Source organism: Chrysochloris asiatica, unplaced genomic scaffold, assembly GCF_000296735.1.
Source record: "Chrysochloris asiatica unplaced genomic scaffold, ChrAsi1.0 scaffold00024, whole genome shotgun sequence".
NCBI classification, from domain to species: Eukaryota; Metazoa; Chordata; class Mammalia; order Afrosoricida; family Chrysochloridae; genus Chrysochloris; species Chrysochloris asiatica.
Window position 1 is genome coordinate 15,226,246 of NW_006408542.1, and position 16,082 is coordinate 15,242,327.

The window sequence follows — 16,082 nt, forward strand, 5'->3', positions numbered from 1 at the left end:
GGGGGGTGTCCACCATTATGTCAGAGCTGACTTGGCGGCAGCTAACAATCACAAAAATACAAATAAGATACACAGTGCATTAAACCTGTCCCATTATAAAAACATACAAACTGTGATTCAAGATCCACACAAACCAAAAGACACACAGCCCATTTTTGTAATGAGTGACTGCTTACTCATGCATTACTGAAACACAGACAGCATATATATTACCTATGACACTTTAGTATGAGGAGACTTCAAAACCTTCCTGGGAAAATTCAATTACCTTTCAATTCCATTTTTCCATGAACTTTTTGAAGCCCCTTCATATATCACCAGATTTTTCAGTGACTTGAATGGCAAACGTCCACTTTCTGCTCAGGATTATATTTCAAAAGTACTGGGGCTTAAAAATTTAAAAAACCCAAAACCAGACAAAAGAAGTTCTTTCAGAACTCAACATATTAGTTTCTCGCTGAAAAGAAAGCTAATGAGCTATCAGCAGTAAATGTCTAAGTTCTAAAGCCTGATCTCCCGTTCTCTAGGCCCCTTTCTGATTAATAATTCAAGCTTCCCAGATAGCTCTTTGAAAATATGACAGCAAACACAGCAAGGGTAGCCGGCATACCAGGTACTAGGCCTGTATGCTTGTTCTGATAAGCAAAATATCTTCATCTATAAATTGTTGTTTTAAGTGCCATCAAGTTGGTTCTGACTCATAGTGACACTAAACAGCGCTTCCGAGGAGGTACTGGTAGGTTTGAACCTCTGCTCTTGTGGTTAGTTAGCAGTCGAGTGCTTATCCGACAACACTGCACAAGGAGTGAATAATAATCACCACCACCAAATATCTCCCCTCACCCCCACCAAATTGGAAAACAAACCATACCAGCAGAAGAAACGCCAACAGCATCTAAAATGTATTGAACACCTATGCTTTATATATCTCCTATAGTACCTAGATGCAACCTTTTATATACTTACATGTATTGCCATGTAACGTCCATTTGAGAAACATCTTACCCATATACCATGATGAGGGGAAGACGGGCTTGCTTAAAAGGTCTGGCCTATGGTATCTGTGGCTTGGCTTCCAGAGCTTGGCCACAGCAATGAATCTCCCATGGATACCACTGTCCCATACCCCGTGTGAATGTCCCACAGGCTGGTGCCCGCGAGGAGGTGCTGCTGGGTATTTACTGATTAGTTCCTTCACTTAGCGCTTCCAATTCCAACCAGGCCCCAGTGCCATATGCCGAGAGGCAGCAAATTGGAGGAGCAAGTTTGCAAGCCCCGTGGCTCTGGTGCTAAGTAAGAGTTAGCAGCTTGCACGAGGGTCACTTAGATATGTGTGTATATATATCACAAACACACTATTATAGGAGAATCCTGGTGTGGCGCTGTAGGACAAAGCACTGGATCACAAAGTTGGTTTGAACCAAAGGTCAGTGGTTCAAACTCACCAGCTGCTCCTTGGAAGCCCTATAAAGGGTTGCTATGAGTCAGCACTTAATAACAACAGCAATACTATATAAGGAGTGTGGGAGCTCCAGACAATAAGTATTGGACTGCAAACTACAAGGTCCATGGTCTGAACCTGTCAGCAGCTCTGTGGGAGAAAGATGAGCTCCCTTGAAGATTTAAAGGTCTCAGAAACCCCATACAGGGTTGCTATGAGTCAAAACCAACTCTAGGGCACTAACAATGATAACAATATACTATATATAATGAAGTGTTTGCATAATGTCCAAGACACACAGTGGTCTGTTTCCCCAGAATATAGTTTGGGTGTTAAGCAATGCATACCTATCATATCATAATCTGTTCATCATATAGGACCAAAATTGAGACTCAGAAATGGTAGGTAATTTCTCCAAGGTCACAGATTTAACTTTAAAGTTCTTGGTTTAAGTTAAAAGCCCTCCATGTCTTCTTTAGATCAAGTTGCCCACCCCCCTTCCCACTACCACAAAAGGTATACATAGCACTAGTTGCTTAATAAGACACAGTGAAGAGCCAAGAAAGGTTTTACTTTTTTATAAGTTAAAAAAATTCCATAAAATTGGCTAACCATTTCACATGATTTTTCGGGGTAGGAGAAAATCAGCAGTCCACTATAGTAATACAGCATTAGAAAAATGCTAACAATTGCTAATGTTTTTTTAAAGGAAGAGGTGGAATAAATTGACTGTAAGTATGATACTTACATATTTTTCACTTGCATTGCTTGTGTGAAACTATCCTTCAACAACAGTAATTGTATAAGACTGCCGTAAGTTTCACTGTCAAATACAATATTTTGATTTTGTGCTTTCAGGAAAATATTATATGCATCTACCAGGAAAAAAACAACCAAAAATTAGCTATTTGGGAATGGCAAAGAGGGAAAGAAAAATAAAACAAACCCCAAATTCACATATTTTTCTGGTTTGCTCTTTTTTTGGGGAAATACTCACCCATCCTTATCACTTTATAAAGACATACACGTAGGTTCAGCAAACAGATCTTCTCACTGTCCTAATGTTTAAAAGACTTTCTAAGAAACAATTTCTTAATTGAACTAGACAGATGATAACTGGAAAGGCTTCCTTTTAAAATGATTTTTCACACTAGCTTTCATAAATACATTATTTTCATGCCAGTAAAAGTGAGACATAGCTCTTCTCAATCTGTTTGTCAAAAGATGATACCAGTTTCAAAATAAATAGAAAAATATGTGTTAAAGTCCAAATAAGCCAGAGGTTTAATTTAGATGGAGGGGAGCAAAAGATTCACTTTAAAGCAATCTTTAATCTATAAGTGGGTGGACAGAATGGTTTACATTTCAGCACAACAGCATTAAAGTGAATATAGCCTATAATTCTAAAATTAGGAGATCAAATTATTTGGCTACGACAGGACTTATACAAAAACATACAATTTTCAAACATACAGATATCTAACAAGTAAACTAAGCAACATTTGTTTGACTGATTAACAGTTTTATTTCACTCGTTCACAATAACTGTCAGTGACTGAAAAGATGTTACCAAAAGAGAAGTAACTACACTTCTCAGTCACTTCGTTTTCTGAAATAAAATGGTGTGGCTATAAACATCCAACTGAAACTACAAGCCACTCTCTTGTGTGCATAAACTAATCCTAATAAATGAGGGGGTGCATAACGGACAGATCACCTAGGACCTTCTGTGAATATATGACTCAATGTAAAGAAATAGAGAACACACAGGTAGGAACAAATGTGATCTAATGTTCAGAAGAACATCAGAAGCTAATTTAGCAATTTCTGAATAAGAAGAAACTACTATGCTTGTTCTCTTAGGGGGCAGAGGAGTTTGCATTAGCCCTTCAAACTGAAGTAGCAATCTTAAAAATGTATCCCTTCAAGTTAAATTTAGGGGGGGAAAAAAAGATAATCTATTTGGTATGGCACTGTAGGATAAAGCACTGGATCTCAAGGCTGGTTTGAACCGCAAGGTCGGGGGTTTAAACCCATCAGCCACTCCTCAGAAACCTTGTACAGTCGGAACTGACTCGATGGCAGTACCAACAACTTAACTGAGGAGACCAGTTTGACTAAGTGAAAATGGCACAGATTAATCAAATTGAAATAAGTCATTCAGAACTTTAATTACCAAGTGCCCTGTAGTAAGACTTTTGTTTGTGAATACTCTATCTTCCAGGACACTGGCAAAAAGTAGACTGATAAAAAATGGAGACAAACATTCAATAAAGAATTCAACTATTATTTATTGATTACTCCATCAACCACCAAGTCTATTCAGTGTATTCAAATACTTTGTAATTTTAAAAATTCATATTTCAATTGAGTATCAGTACCAATCCATTATAAATTCAAAAACAATGTTTTACTTACTTGTTAAAGTAACAGAACATCACTGCTAAACAAAATATTTTAACTCCTGGCACACAGTAACAAAACTGCTATCACTCAGTAAATACAATTTTCCATGTAAAGAGGCAAAGAATTAGGTGAACTGCAATGCAATTATTGTCTACTTACTAATAAACATGTAAAATTTGGCTGGTTTGGTGAATAAGGATATAAAGTAAATATAATTTTAAAACCATGCTCTTCACATCAAATTGGAAAGGCAGTCTTTATTATTACCTTTATTTTTTTTTAAAAAAGTTACCACTGTAATCTACTGAATCCATTCACCTCTAGTTTTTTCTGCTGTGAAAACTGTAATACCACCTCATTAAGTAGATCAAACTATTGGAAATTTGTTACAGTGCTAATGCATATATATAATTTTCAAGGCAGTCATTCATATTTTGCTAAAGTCATATTTGGCTAAATAGCCAAATTCTGAGAAGTAACTAAAAAATGAAAAATTAACAGGATGAAATTAGATCATTTTAAATTAAAAACAGAATGAAGACTTATAATAAATATATGTTTATATGCAAATACTATATTTAGTTAAATGTTAAATGATCAATAAGAACAACTCTAAAAAGGGCAATACAAGAGGGTTTCAAAAGTTTAATTCCATTTTTCCTTAAACTTTTTGAAGCCCCCTGGTATATAAAGCATATAAAGACCTTTAAACTATTTTAAAACTCTGCATTAACCTTACATTCATATTATTTACATAAAACTTTTATTAGAAAGTTTAATGAAATTGATATAGATAGCTAATTTTATATTTAGCTTTAACCAAGATGACAGTTAAAATACTTGGGAGAGAAAATGACTGCCAATGAAGTTATCAATTCATGAAACTCATCAAATCAAGAACTTCTTGCTTTTGTGCTTCGGAATTTGCAATCATGCATGTTTTTAAATGTGACTATTAGAAAGACACTGGGAAGAGTGCAAGAGTTAAAGGCAACAGAGGTAAACATTGCTCTATACACAATCCTACAATAATTATCTATGTATGGGTAGGCAGTCCTTGTGTGGCACTATAGGATAAGCAGTGGACTGATGACCCCAAGGTCGGCAGTTCAAACCTACCAGCTGCTCCTCGGAAACCCTACACAGGGTTGCTACGACTCGACAGCACTCAACAACATATGGATAGATGCATCGATAGACATACAGGCTGAATAAGTATGGGAAGGAGAGTTGTAAATACAGGAGGCAAAGTTATGAAAACTTCTTAGACATTACCAAACACCTTGAGGTAAAATGAGATGCTGGGTTCGAGGACTCAGGACCATAGTCTCAGGGGATCCCACAGTCAACTGGTGTAACGTAATCCACAAAGACAATACAGTCTACTTTGGTTAGTAGTGACTGGGATCTTATAAGCAACCATTTAACGAGGAAAGAAGAGGGATAAAAATTGAAGATGCTTAGAAACAATTAGTCCAATGAACTAATGGATCAAGGGAACCTCTACCTCCATGACTCTAAGATCAGAAGAAATACCTGTTCCCAGCTAGCACTACCAACTGCTCAGAAAGGGATCACTTTAGAAGGCCTTCGATAAAGTAAGAGAAAATGTGGAACACACAAAACTCAGTATCATCAGAGAGACTCCAGTTACTATAATATAGAGACTAATAGAACTCCAAGGCTATGGTTCTTGGTCACCCTTCAGTTCTGAAACTGAACTCATCCCTATGGCTTAATTTTCAGTCAACCAATAGATAGGGGACAACATTAATGAGGTATAAACAAAAAATGGTCAACCATTCAAGACCAAAAAGACAGCATTTACCCAAAGATCAATCCAGAAGGGTTGGGAAAAGAGGAATGGAAACAAGAAACACAGGAGGAAGTGGGATAAGTGAAGCTACACTGAGAGGACTACAGTCATTGGGATGAAACAAACCACATGACCTGTTGATTGTAAAACTGATGATCTGCTCTGTAAACCTTAACTCAAGTAGCAATAAAAAGTTGAACAAATGTATATACATTATTTGCTACATTTACTTCCTCGTTAAATTATCATAAAATGTACTCAAAATCCACACAAAACTGAAAGACATAAAAATAATGGTAGCACACTATGGAGAAAAATGAACAAATATAAGGGAATGAGAGTAGTAACCTGTGATTTGGGGAGGGTACAAGAAAGTCTAATGAAAATACCTAGAATTAAGCCAAGGAAGCATACACCAGAGGGTTAAAGACAGTCAAAAATAATTTAAAGTGGTCAACAGACAGCTTTAGGAAGATTCACCACAAGGGACAGGGAAGCAGAGCAAGAAACATGGCTCATGTCCTATCTCTAAGTTGAGACACAGGCTTAACAACTGCAACATACACTAATGTGGTAGTTAATGCCTTAATCACTATTCACTTTCAAATGAAAGTTATATTTGCCTCAACTTTTTTTGATCATGCTACTTTCAAAAGAAGATAGAACATACAGAGTCACTGCACCAAAAAGAAATGGTCGATGTTCAACCATTTCAAGTGGTAGAATATGATCAAGAGCCAAGTGTCCTGAAGAAAGAGTCCAAGCAGTACTGAAGCCTCTAGGAACTGATAGACTACAAACTGAAATGTCACACTGGAGGAGCTCACTGGTGATACACGGAGGGGATTGAAATCACTGCAATGAAGAAAAGTATATGATCTGCTCTGTAAACCTTTACTCAATTCACAATAAAAAGTTGGGGGTGGAGGGTGGGAAATAGCATCAGGAACCCAGATATGCTTTACCTTTGTTCTTTTGGGGTTAAGTATTACTTAAAATAAGTTATGTACAGAAATCACTACATTTTTTTTCTCCTCTCTCAATACTTTACTATGGATCTTAGAATTTAAGGGCACTTTCCTATAAACTTTAATACTATTGCCAGAGCCAATAAAAGCGAGAATAATTCCTTAGTATCACTTACTTCTTACTCAATACTTAACTTTTACCAAGTGTTACAAAATGTATTTACTAATTTAAAGTATGAAAGAAACAATTAATATACAAAATTGAAGTTCCATTTATATTTAGAGCGCTTCTCTTTTCTTGACCTTAGATTCCACTCTGCTATTAGAAAGACACTTATGCCCATATGCTCACCTTTAGATTTCTTCTTTTGGCAAGCCTTCAACAGGTTTTTCTGGATACTAACTTCTACTGGTAAGGATGATGAAGAATTCAGGGGATATTTTTCATCCTCATACCACATCTTAAAAACACAATTGTTCAGTTAAACAGCAAATGGCAAATACAGTGATCTTTTCAGTATAAAACTGATTTGGGCTAATCTACATCCTAAAGTTCTACTGAAAACAAAACCTGTAATGCTTTGAGTAAAAATCAAATTACCTCAGGCACATCAAATGGAACCTCCTGATTATTATTCTTAAGGATTTCCGCTAATAATCTTAATGTCTTCTCACGAGGAATGATATTTTCTTCCTGTATTTTATTCCAGACGGCATCAGCTCTTTGCCAGTCACCATTCATTTCTGCAAAATGTGAACAGGCAAATATGGGTGGAAATTTATGAGGCTATTTAGAATTTTTTCTTATTTGATGATGAAGGACACATTATTCTAAACTGTCTCCAGGGAAAGAAAGAGGGTGATTGTGAACCCCAGGGGAGAAGGAGGCTTTTACTGCAACCTTTTTGTATCTTTTTAATTTGCATATTGAAAAACACAAACACAAAACAAGTTACAATATTTTATCTATTAAACACTTTGAAAATCATGTTGATTATGTACCAGAAATTATAATCAAGTAGCTGAGAAATCGCCACTGCTGAAGTCAACATCAGAAAAAGGCTAATTCAATGTTTTTGAGTCTTTGGAAACATGTGTAGTATTGTACAGTACCCAGCTGAGGATCTAAGATGATAGAAAGCGTACAATGTATAATTTTCTTCTAAAGTGGCAAATCTATAAAGCCTCCTGACTTAGCTGAGGGGACTGTCTGTATCTCTCCTTCTGTTGACTTGAATTTCTATGAGAGTATACAACAGACTCTAGCTTCTTAGATTTCCTATTTCAACAGAATAATACTCTCAGACTAGTCGCGTGTTAAAAAGAGAACAGGAGGTTTGCTGGAAAGGTAACAGGCAGCTTTGCCCACATTGAAAAGCTAAGTGCTTCTAAATGGTAGATAACCCTCATAAACAGCAAAAACTAAAGAATCGAAGTGGTGATGTGGTTTAATGCGCTGGACTGCAAGGTTGGTTTGAACTGCAAGATTGGCGGCTCAAGCTCACCAGCCACTCTACGGAAACCCTGTACAGGGTTGTTACGAGTAGGAACCGACCTGACAACACTTAACAACAACTACTACAATAAAGAAGTAAAAAAAAAAATCACGTCAGCTAATGTATAAATTAATCTTTGCTTAGATAAAAATTATTGTTGTTGTTACTGCTGTCGAGTCAGTTCTGATCCATAGCGACACTGTATAGGGTTTCCGAGGAGCAGCTGGTGAGCTTGAACTGCCAACTTCAAACGGCTTTGCAGTCTTGCACATTAACCCACAGTGCCACACCAGGACTATGTGGAAAATGGCGCATGATATTAAGTACTATGTAACTATTAAATACAAAGACCTATTAAGTGTTTTCTATTTTTAAATTTGTAAAAGACTCTCTACATTGTGTAGGGTCTAGCTCCAGCAAGAATTTATCTTAATAAGCATTCTAGGAAACATAAATAAATCTGTTCCTACACATGTTACAGGAAAACTACCAAAACAAATGTGATCTTCTGAGTTATTTCCCCTAAAATCGAAAATTAATGGGTCAGAGAAGTACAGTACTAAGAGCAAAAAACCAAACAAATACACTCCATCAGAAATCTATTAGAGTAATAAAGAAAAAGAGGTAAACACTAATGATGAGAAAATCTCCCCCATGTCAAACACAGACAGCAGTGTACACATTCATCCAGGATATACTGAAAGGAGGCTTGTAGTAGAAACAAGCCTAGATTCAGAGCGGTTTTATACATACTTTGATAGTAAAATCAGTCCAACTAATTAAAAAACCCTTAAATATATAATGTCAAAGTAAAACTTTCTATGCTAACAATGTTTTCCTTCATGTAAGTAATACAAAAGTTCAGAGGTAATTTTTCAAGTTGGTTTATAAAACTAACTTGATAAGAAATTAAAAAAAAAATATCTAAGCCTAAGGATCTATTCAATAGAAAGAAGAAAGTGGAGCTATTCTACTGCTGACAAAGAATATTTGTAGACTGCAGGAAAGATAATTCAGGAAGGTTCCACAGAGCTGGCAACAGTACTGCTAAGGTACTTTTAAAGACAAGCATTTCTATGACAGTGAAATTCTACACCAGCTCCTTGCTTATCAACATGGCTAGGTTCCAAAGATCAGGTTATTATGCAATATAGGCATTCAATGAGAAGAGGAGGATGCAGAGGCGACACAGAGCCTGGACCTCCAGAACTGCTATTCCTGGCACTGCGGTGCTCTGGAGTAGACCTGGGGCTCTGCAAATGGACTAGAAGCACATTTGGTGGCTCTGGGGTTCAGGCAATTTTCCTCTCAAGATGGCCGTTGGGGGTTGCTACCCATAGCCCCTGTAGATGCCCCCTCCATAGCCCCTGCTGCTGCTTTTCAGGTCCGGGAGGACCCCACGAAAATGACTTAGGAGTCTTTAACAGCTGCTGGGGAAGAGAAGCTCAGTAGCCTGGACCACAAAAAGGGTGGGCAGCCAGCTTCTCCTGCAGCCTTTGGGCCCTGAGGTACCCTAGGACTCATCCCGCTATAGGAGTTGACCCCGCCAACGCCCTTGAGCAGAAGGGGGCAGCTGCAGCAACCTTCCCTGCTCCTGTCCATTTGTGTGCCCTTCTCATCAGGGCGACTCCATCGCAGTGGGGATGGGAGCAGCGAGTTGCCTTCTGAAGTGGCTGCTTCAGCAGCCAGTCTGACAGACATGATGGCTTTATGGGTGGATGCGGAATGCATGGAGGAAAGCCAAGTTAACACACAAAGTGGTCACACAGTAGACTGTTTACTACTGTTGCAAACACGAAACAACGAGAACTAGTATGTGAGGAGTAGGCATATTCCAAATACCAAAGAAACGGTGGGCTGAAAAATATCTAAGATAACTCTCTTTTTTTAAAAAAAGGTACAAATCACATAAAAAGCTTCTACTTTGGGAGGACGAAGACATTACAAAAATACATCTGCTAAAATGTACTATAAACTTAAAACAAGAAAATATTTCAAAGTGCAGTTAAGAATCAGTCTAATACAGCATGAAATAACTGTCTATAAAATTTTTAAGGGAACATTTGTTCTTAAAAATGTACCTGGATCTTAAGGCACTTAACAAAAATGTGAGGCAATCATATCAGTCAGAATGTCAAAGCCTGCAGAGGTGTGTAAAATCTCACAAAGATGCAGAAAGACCATGCCTTTCATAAGCCTTTAGAGTTTAACAATCTTTCTAAGAACAATGATTACACTCATTATTCGAAGAATCAAACCCTCACTGACCGAGGCTGTGACCAAGAAATGGAAGCACTGCTTCTATAATCACATCTCGGTCCAAAAACTCACAGGTCTTTTCAAGAAGTAGAGGACTGCACCAAATGACCTTTTAGAATTCTTAAGCTATAAAAACAGATTTTTGGCACTATTAGCGAATTTCATAAGAATAGAGCACAGCCGTAAGGCAACATTTTAAAACTCTGTGACCAGTTGTAACAATTGGCCATTCACACATGGTATTTTATACTAAGATAAGCAATGGACTGCAAAAATCACAAGGTCCGCAGTTGAAGTCCACCAGCCACTGTGGGAGCAACATGAGGCTTTCTACCCCTGCAAAGATTTAAAGCCCTGAAAACCCTATACAGCATCACTCGACTCGACAGCACTTAATCACCTACCACCAATGTTCTATACTAAGGTTAGAGATGAAGGAGTCCTGGGGGTGCAGCAGTTAAACGCTCTGCTGCTAACTAGAAGGTCGGGGGTTTGGACCCACCAGCTGCTCTTCAGGAAAAAGATGTGGCATTCTGCTTCCATAAAGATTACAGCTTTGGAGACCCTCTGGGGAAGTTTTACTCTATACTCTATAGTCATCATGAGTTAGAATCGACGTGACAGCATGGTTTTAGATGAAGATTCCTAGCTCAAAATTTTCATTGAAAAGCTGATTAACACATTACTGATACATATAAACGAGGCAATCTTCCAGCTTCCCATTTGTTAATCAGTTGATTGTGATCTCTGAACATCATTCCTTTCTAAAATGAGGATTCCAGGTCTGGGAAAGAAGTTATACAGTGTAAGTCTAGATTGTCTTGTTGTTATGTTGTTGTTAAATGCCTCCGAGTCAGTTCCGACTCAGAGCAACCCTGTATATATAGGTCTTCCAAGGAGCAGGAAGTGTGTGTGAACTGCCAACCTTGTGGTTTACAGTCTAATGCTGATCCATAGCGTCACACCACAAGGTCAGTAGTTCAAACCCACCAGCTGCTCCTCAGATATGAACCACTGACCTTGCAGTTCAAACCAACCTTGCAATCCAGCGCATTGAACCAAAGCACTACACCAGGACTCCAAGTGATAGTTACATGGGGATTAATTTTGATAAACCACTGAATTATGTATTTTTGTTTTTTGTACATTTCTGAAGTATAGTGTAACTCACAATAAAATTAAGTAAGTTTTAACATAAAAGCTAAGAGAAATAGTTCTTAAAAAACAAAAAAAAATTAAAAATAATTAATTCAAACCTTTCATGGGCTACAATTACATTATAAAAAAAACAAGTCATAAAATTCAGGTAGGCCAAATATTATTTTTTCAGAAATCCATAATCCAATATATGGATTTTCCAATGTAAAAGATCTCACACATCATTATATACCACTTGTTTCTTTAGTCCTGGTGTGGTGCTCCAGGCTTAAGCACTGGATTGCTAACCTCAGATCAGTGGTTCAAAACCACCAGACACTCCTCAGAAGAAATGACTTGAAGATACTTTAAGAACAACATAGTGTTTATAAGTCATGTAATAGAGTCTCTGGTGATACAAAAGGCTATTGTGCTTGGCTGCAAATGGAAAAGTTGGAGATTCAACTGCTCCCACAGGCGCCTTGGACTCCCTGGTTGTTAATCAGCTGATTGGTGATCTGCTAATAAACCATCAGCTACTGAAAAGTCGGTGGAGCACATTTTATTCTGACACACATGGGGTCGTTATGAGTTGAGGTTGACATGACAATATTTTTTTCTTTTTTGCTCCAAAGAGCAGATAGAGGGAATAAGGAGAGAAAAAAATGGTATTAAAACACAGACTACTTATCCCTAAGGGAAATTTTAAGATGTACCTAAAAGTTGTTTTTCTCTTTTCTTATTTAAAAAAAAAAAAAAAAAAAAGTTCATCTGCAAAGTAAAAAGAAATGTGTGAGGCTGGCCATCTCTCTCCCTTTTCTGAACGGTAACACAACCTACATGTTTCTAGACCCTTTTTACTGCAGTTCTGGGTTATGTGTTCTTTCATTAGTCTACTACCTCTTATTTGTGGTACCTACCACAAGGGCTGCCAGAGTAAAGGCTTTAAATAGTCTTGCATACGTTTCTAAGGGTAAAGGTTCATAAAGTCTTCTAAGGAGTTAGTTCTGGTACAGCACTGTAGCATAAGCACTGGACTGCTAACCACAGGTCAGTGGTTCAAACCCATCAGTTGCTCCTTGGAAATGCTAGGAACTGACTCCACGGAACAAAACTCCATGGAACTTAACAATGACAAGGACACTTTAAATACTGAGACTCCTTTGTATATGAAATTCAGATAATTCTGGGGTTTTTTTGGTTTGCATAAGATCGGTATCTAAAGGGATACAGAAGGAGTTTTTGCTCAGGATGCACTGAATGTATGTAAATGGTGGTGAGATAATTTGTTAAAAGACAGAATCGTTGCAGAATTTGATTCTGTAATCAGCGTCACTGAAATGCTGTAAGTTTTTTGTGTATATTTTCATAATAGATAAGCATGAAACAGTTCTTTAAAATGAAGAATCAACAATGTGTGCAAAACATTAATCACAATTCAAGACAAAGTTTTTAAAAGACTAAGATTATGGAGTTCGCACTTCAATGAACTAATAATTGGTATGTATATTTTAAATCGGGCATGATGTATACCTACACCAACAACATACACATGCCAAAATAAAGCTTAAAATAAACACAAGTTCAAAAAGACAAAATAAGCTCACTTGTTCAATGCTGTCAATATTTGTTGAAGGAAATTCTCTCACAAGAAAAAGAACAATGACTCAAGATCAAATATCTACAAAGGAAAAGGTCATTGCTGTCTTAAGAATCCATCCTCCTCTAATCAAATATCCGAAAAGACACAATGTAGATAAAGCCTATAAGTGTGCAAACTAGTATAAACTTATTAAAACAATGTTTGATAATAGAGATCAAAAGTTTAGAAATATCTATCACTTTTAGACACTAATAAAAACACTAGGACTTTGACCTACAGAAACAAGGGTTTGAACAAAGATTCATAATGCAGTGTTGCTTTGAAACATGAAAAACTGAAAGCTATTCAATGTCCAACAATAAGAAATTGGTTGTGTAAATTCTAGTATACACATTCAATGTATTAATTAGTCATTTGTTGTTGATGTTGTTATGTGCCATGGAGTCGGTTCCGACTCATAGCAACCCTGTATAGGGTTTCCGAGGCTGTAAATATTTATGGGAGCAGAAAGCCTCATCTTTCTCCCATGGAACGGCTAGTAGTTTAGAACTGCTGACCTTTAGGTTCGCAGCCCGATACGCAACCACTACGCTACCAGAGCTCCTTTATAGATGATAAAATGTAGAAAAGCTATTGTAGTATATCACTGAAGTCAAACTATTATACAGTCACATTTAAGAAAAATAAAAGTGTTTAGTAATGTAGTTGTATATAGATATGTACTTTTCTGGAAAAAGAACTACACACATGAAAATAATGATGACTCTTTACAGAACTGATTAATAAATCTATTTCCAGATTTAAATAAAAAGAAGGAAAAAGTCTCTAAGACCTCTTTTTAAATTATTTGACTCTGATAAGAGTTTTTCTTAACTTCTAATTACTGTAGAAAAAGACCAGAAATTATGAAGACTGTACAACATGATATCATATAACAATATTTTGTGATAAAACGCAATCTGGCCTCCCCTTGAACCTCTGTTGAAGACCCAGCATATGACAGTTTCAGAAACTTTTAAGCAAAAGCCTTCATTCTTACAAGTGGCTTCAACTCAATAAATGCCCTTGAAAACATGAAGAATAGTCAGATCACTTACTATATAGTTTTAACAGATTGTAGTATAGCTGGTCTCTATCACACTCAAACAGTTTCTGTGTCAGTTCCACTAATTTTTCCAGGGTTTCAACCTTAAAAATAAAATTAATAGATGGACTTAGATCATATTTTCTTTGTAGCTGACAAACCTTAGTTGAACAATGTTTCAAACTAGCTTTAACCAAGGGTACATTAAATTTTACTTCAAACATTAGAGGGCTGAAGGACCCTTTGGAGTTCATACGAGCAACTATTCAGTCAAAGGACCCTGCAAGAAGGTGTACTGAGAAGAATGCAAAGAAAGCTATTTGGGGAGAAGATTCAGATGAGGTGAACTCAATAAGCATCTCCTCTATTAAAGAAATACATCTCCACCCAAACATCATACAGGCATACTTTGTCTCTCACACTGCTTTACAGTGTACTGTGCAGATATTGCATTGTTTACAAATCGAAGGTTTGCGGCAATCCTGCATCTAGTTAGTCTAGCCATGCCATTTTTCCAACAGCATGTGTTCACTTTGGATTTCTGTGTCACATTTTGGTAATTCTTACCGTATTTCAAACTTTTCATAATGCCATGATTGCACACTTCACAGATTACAGTGCAGTATAAACATAACTTTTATATGTACCGGGAAACCAGAAAACCTGTGTGACTTGCTTTATCTCATTAGCCTGGAAGGGAATCTGCAGTATCTCTGAAGTATGCCTGTACTCCCCACCCCATGGCTTTCACTGGACATGAAGTGGATGGACACAGCATTGAAGGAACGACTAAGTGGAAAGTCCACTGGGCTTCCTCCGCCAACCAACAATTTCAGTCATTAAGGAGTGATGCGGTTTTAAATTGCTACAAAACAAGCTCTGTTTGCCAAAAACAACAAGTAGGATAAAGTAAGCTAAAAATCTTCAGGAGGGCCCAGATGAAAATTTTCAGAAATTCTACTAAACCTCAGGAACAACAGCTAAAGCTAGTTATCTATTTGGAGAACAACCAAGACAGCACTGTTTCCATAATGCTACATTCCCTGAAGTCCCCAAACACTCATGCAAAGTGTCAGAAATTATACACAAACCTGATTATTTGAAATGCACCTATCACAAAACCACTGAAGTCTTGCAGGGCGAGCTCTAATGCCTGGAGTCTGTAAAATATAATGATCACATATATACAATGAGAATTTTAGCTAACTGTTAATTTTTCTTCAAAGACAGTTTTCCTTCTAATGAACTCACTACCTCCTTCCCAAACATACATATTAACAGAAACCTTTACCTTAATCCCATAGTTATCAAAGACCTTTAATTAGGATTAGAACATTGTATAAAGCACAACCTTTATTTAACCTGTATCTGAAAGATTCAGGTTATTTCAAACTGCTGCTCTGCAGGTCAGTGCTCTATATATCCTTAATTAAGAAAAATAGTTAAGCTTCCTTCAGTTGAAAAATAAATCTCTGATGTAATGAACTAAATAACTCCAAAATATGTAAAACATACACATACATACTTACTTCAGTAATTTCAATAGATTCTGGTATTAAAAGCTACTAGTTATACAGAAATCATTAACAACTTAATAACCACAACAATAAACCTATGACTTCTAGTCTAAAAAGAAACACTTTGTAAACACTGATCAAAGTGTTTTAATGACTACCACAAATGCTTGCCGAAGTACCTAACACTGAATGCTTGAAGAGTAAAACAAACAAGCCAAATACTTAAAATTATTTCATAGTCGGAGTTTATTACAATAGTTGAGATGCACATTATATCCTCAACTAAGAATTGCTATGGTTCAGTCAATAATTTTGGATTCCAAATAATTATTTGGCTACTGGGGTGATGTTGTTA

The 16,082-nt window shown here is 36.8% G+C and overlaps 1 protein-coding gene across 1 annotated transcript in view; it reads right to left on the bottom strand.

Moving 5' to 3' along the window:
* LRPPRC (leucine-rich pentatricopeptide repeat containing) overlaps positions 1-16,082 on the bottom strand; it is a 123,933-nt gene that overhangs the window by 18,067 nt on the left and 89,784 nt on the right. The window contains exons 26-30 of the mRNA XM_006839466.1: positions 15,302-15,370; positions 14,224-14,314; positions 7,233-7,375; positions 6,984-7,092; positions 2,190-2,316 (exon numbers count right to left, since the gene is read on the bottom strand). Of these exons, the coding sequence (XP_006839529.1) occupies positions 2,190-2,316; positions 6,984-7,092; positions 7,233-7,375; positions 14,224-14,314; positions 15,302-15,370 (539 nt within the window). The remainder of the gene's footprint in view (positions 1-2,189; positions 2,317-6,983; positions 7,093-7,232; positions 7,376-14,223; positions 14,315-15,301; positions 15,371-16,082) is intronic.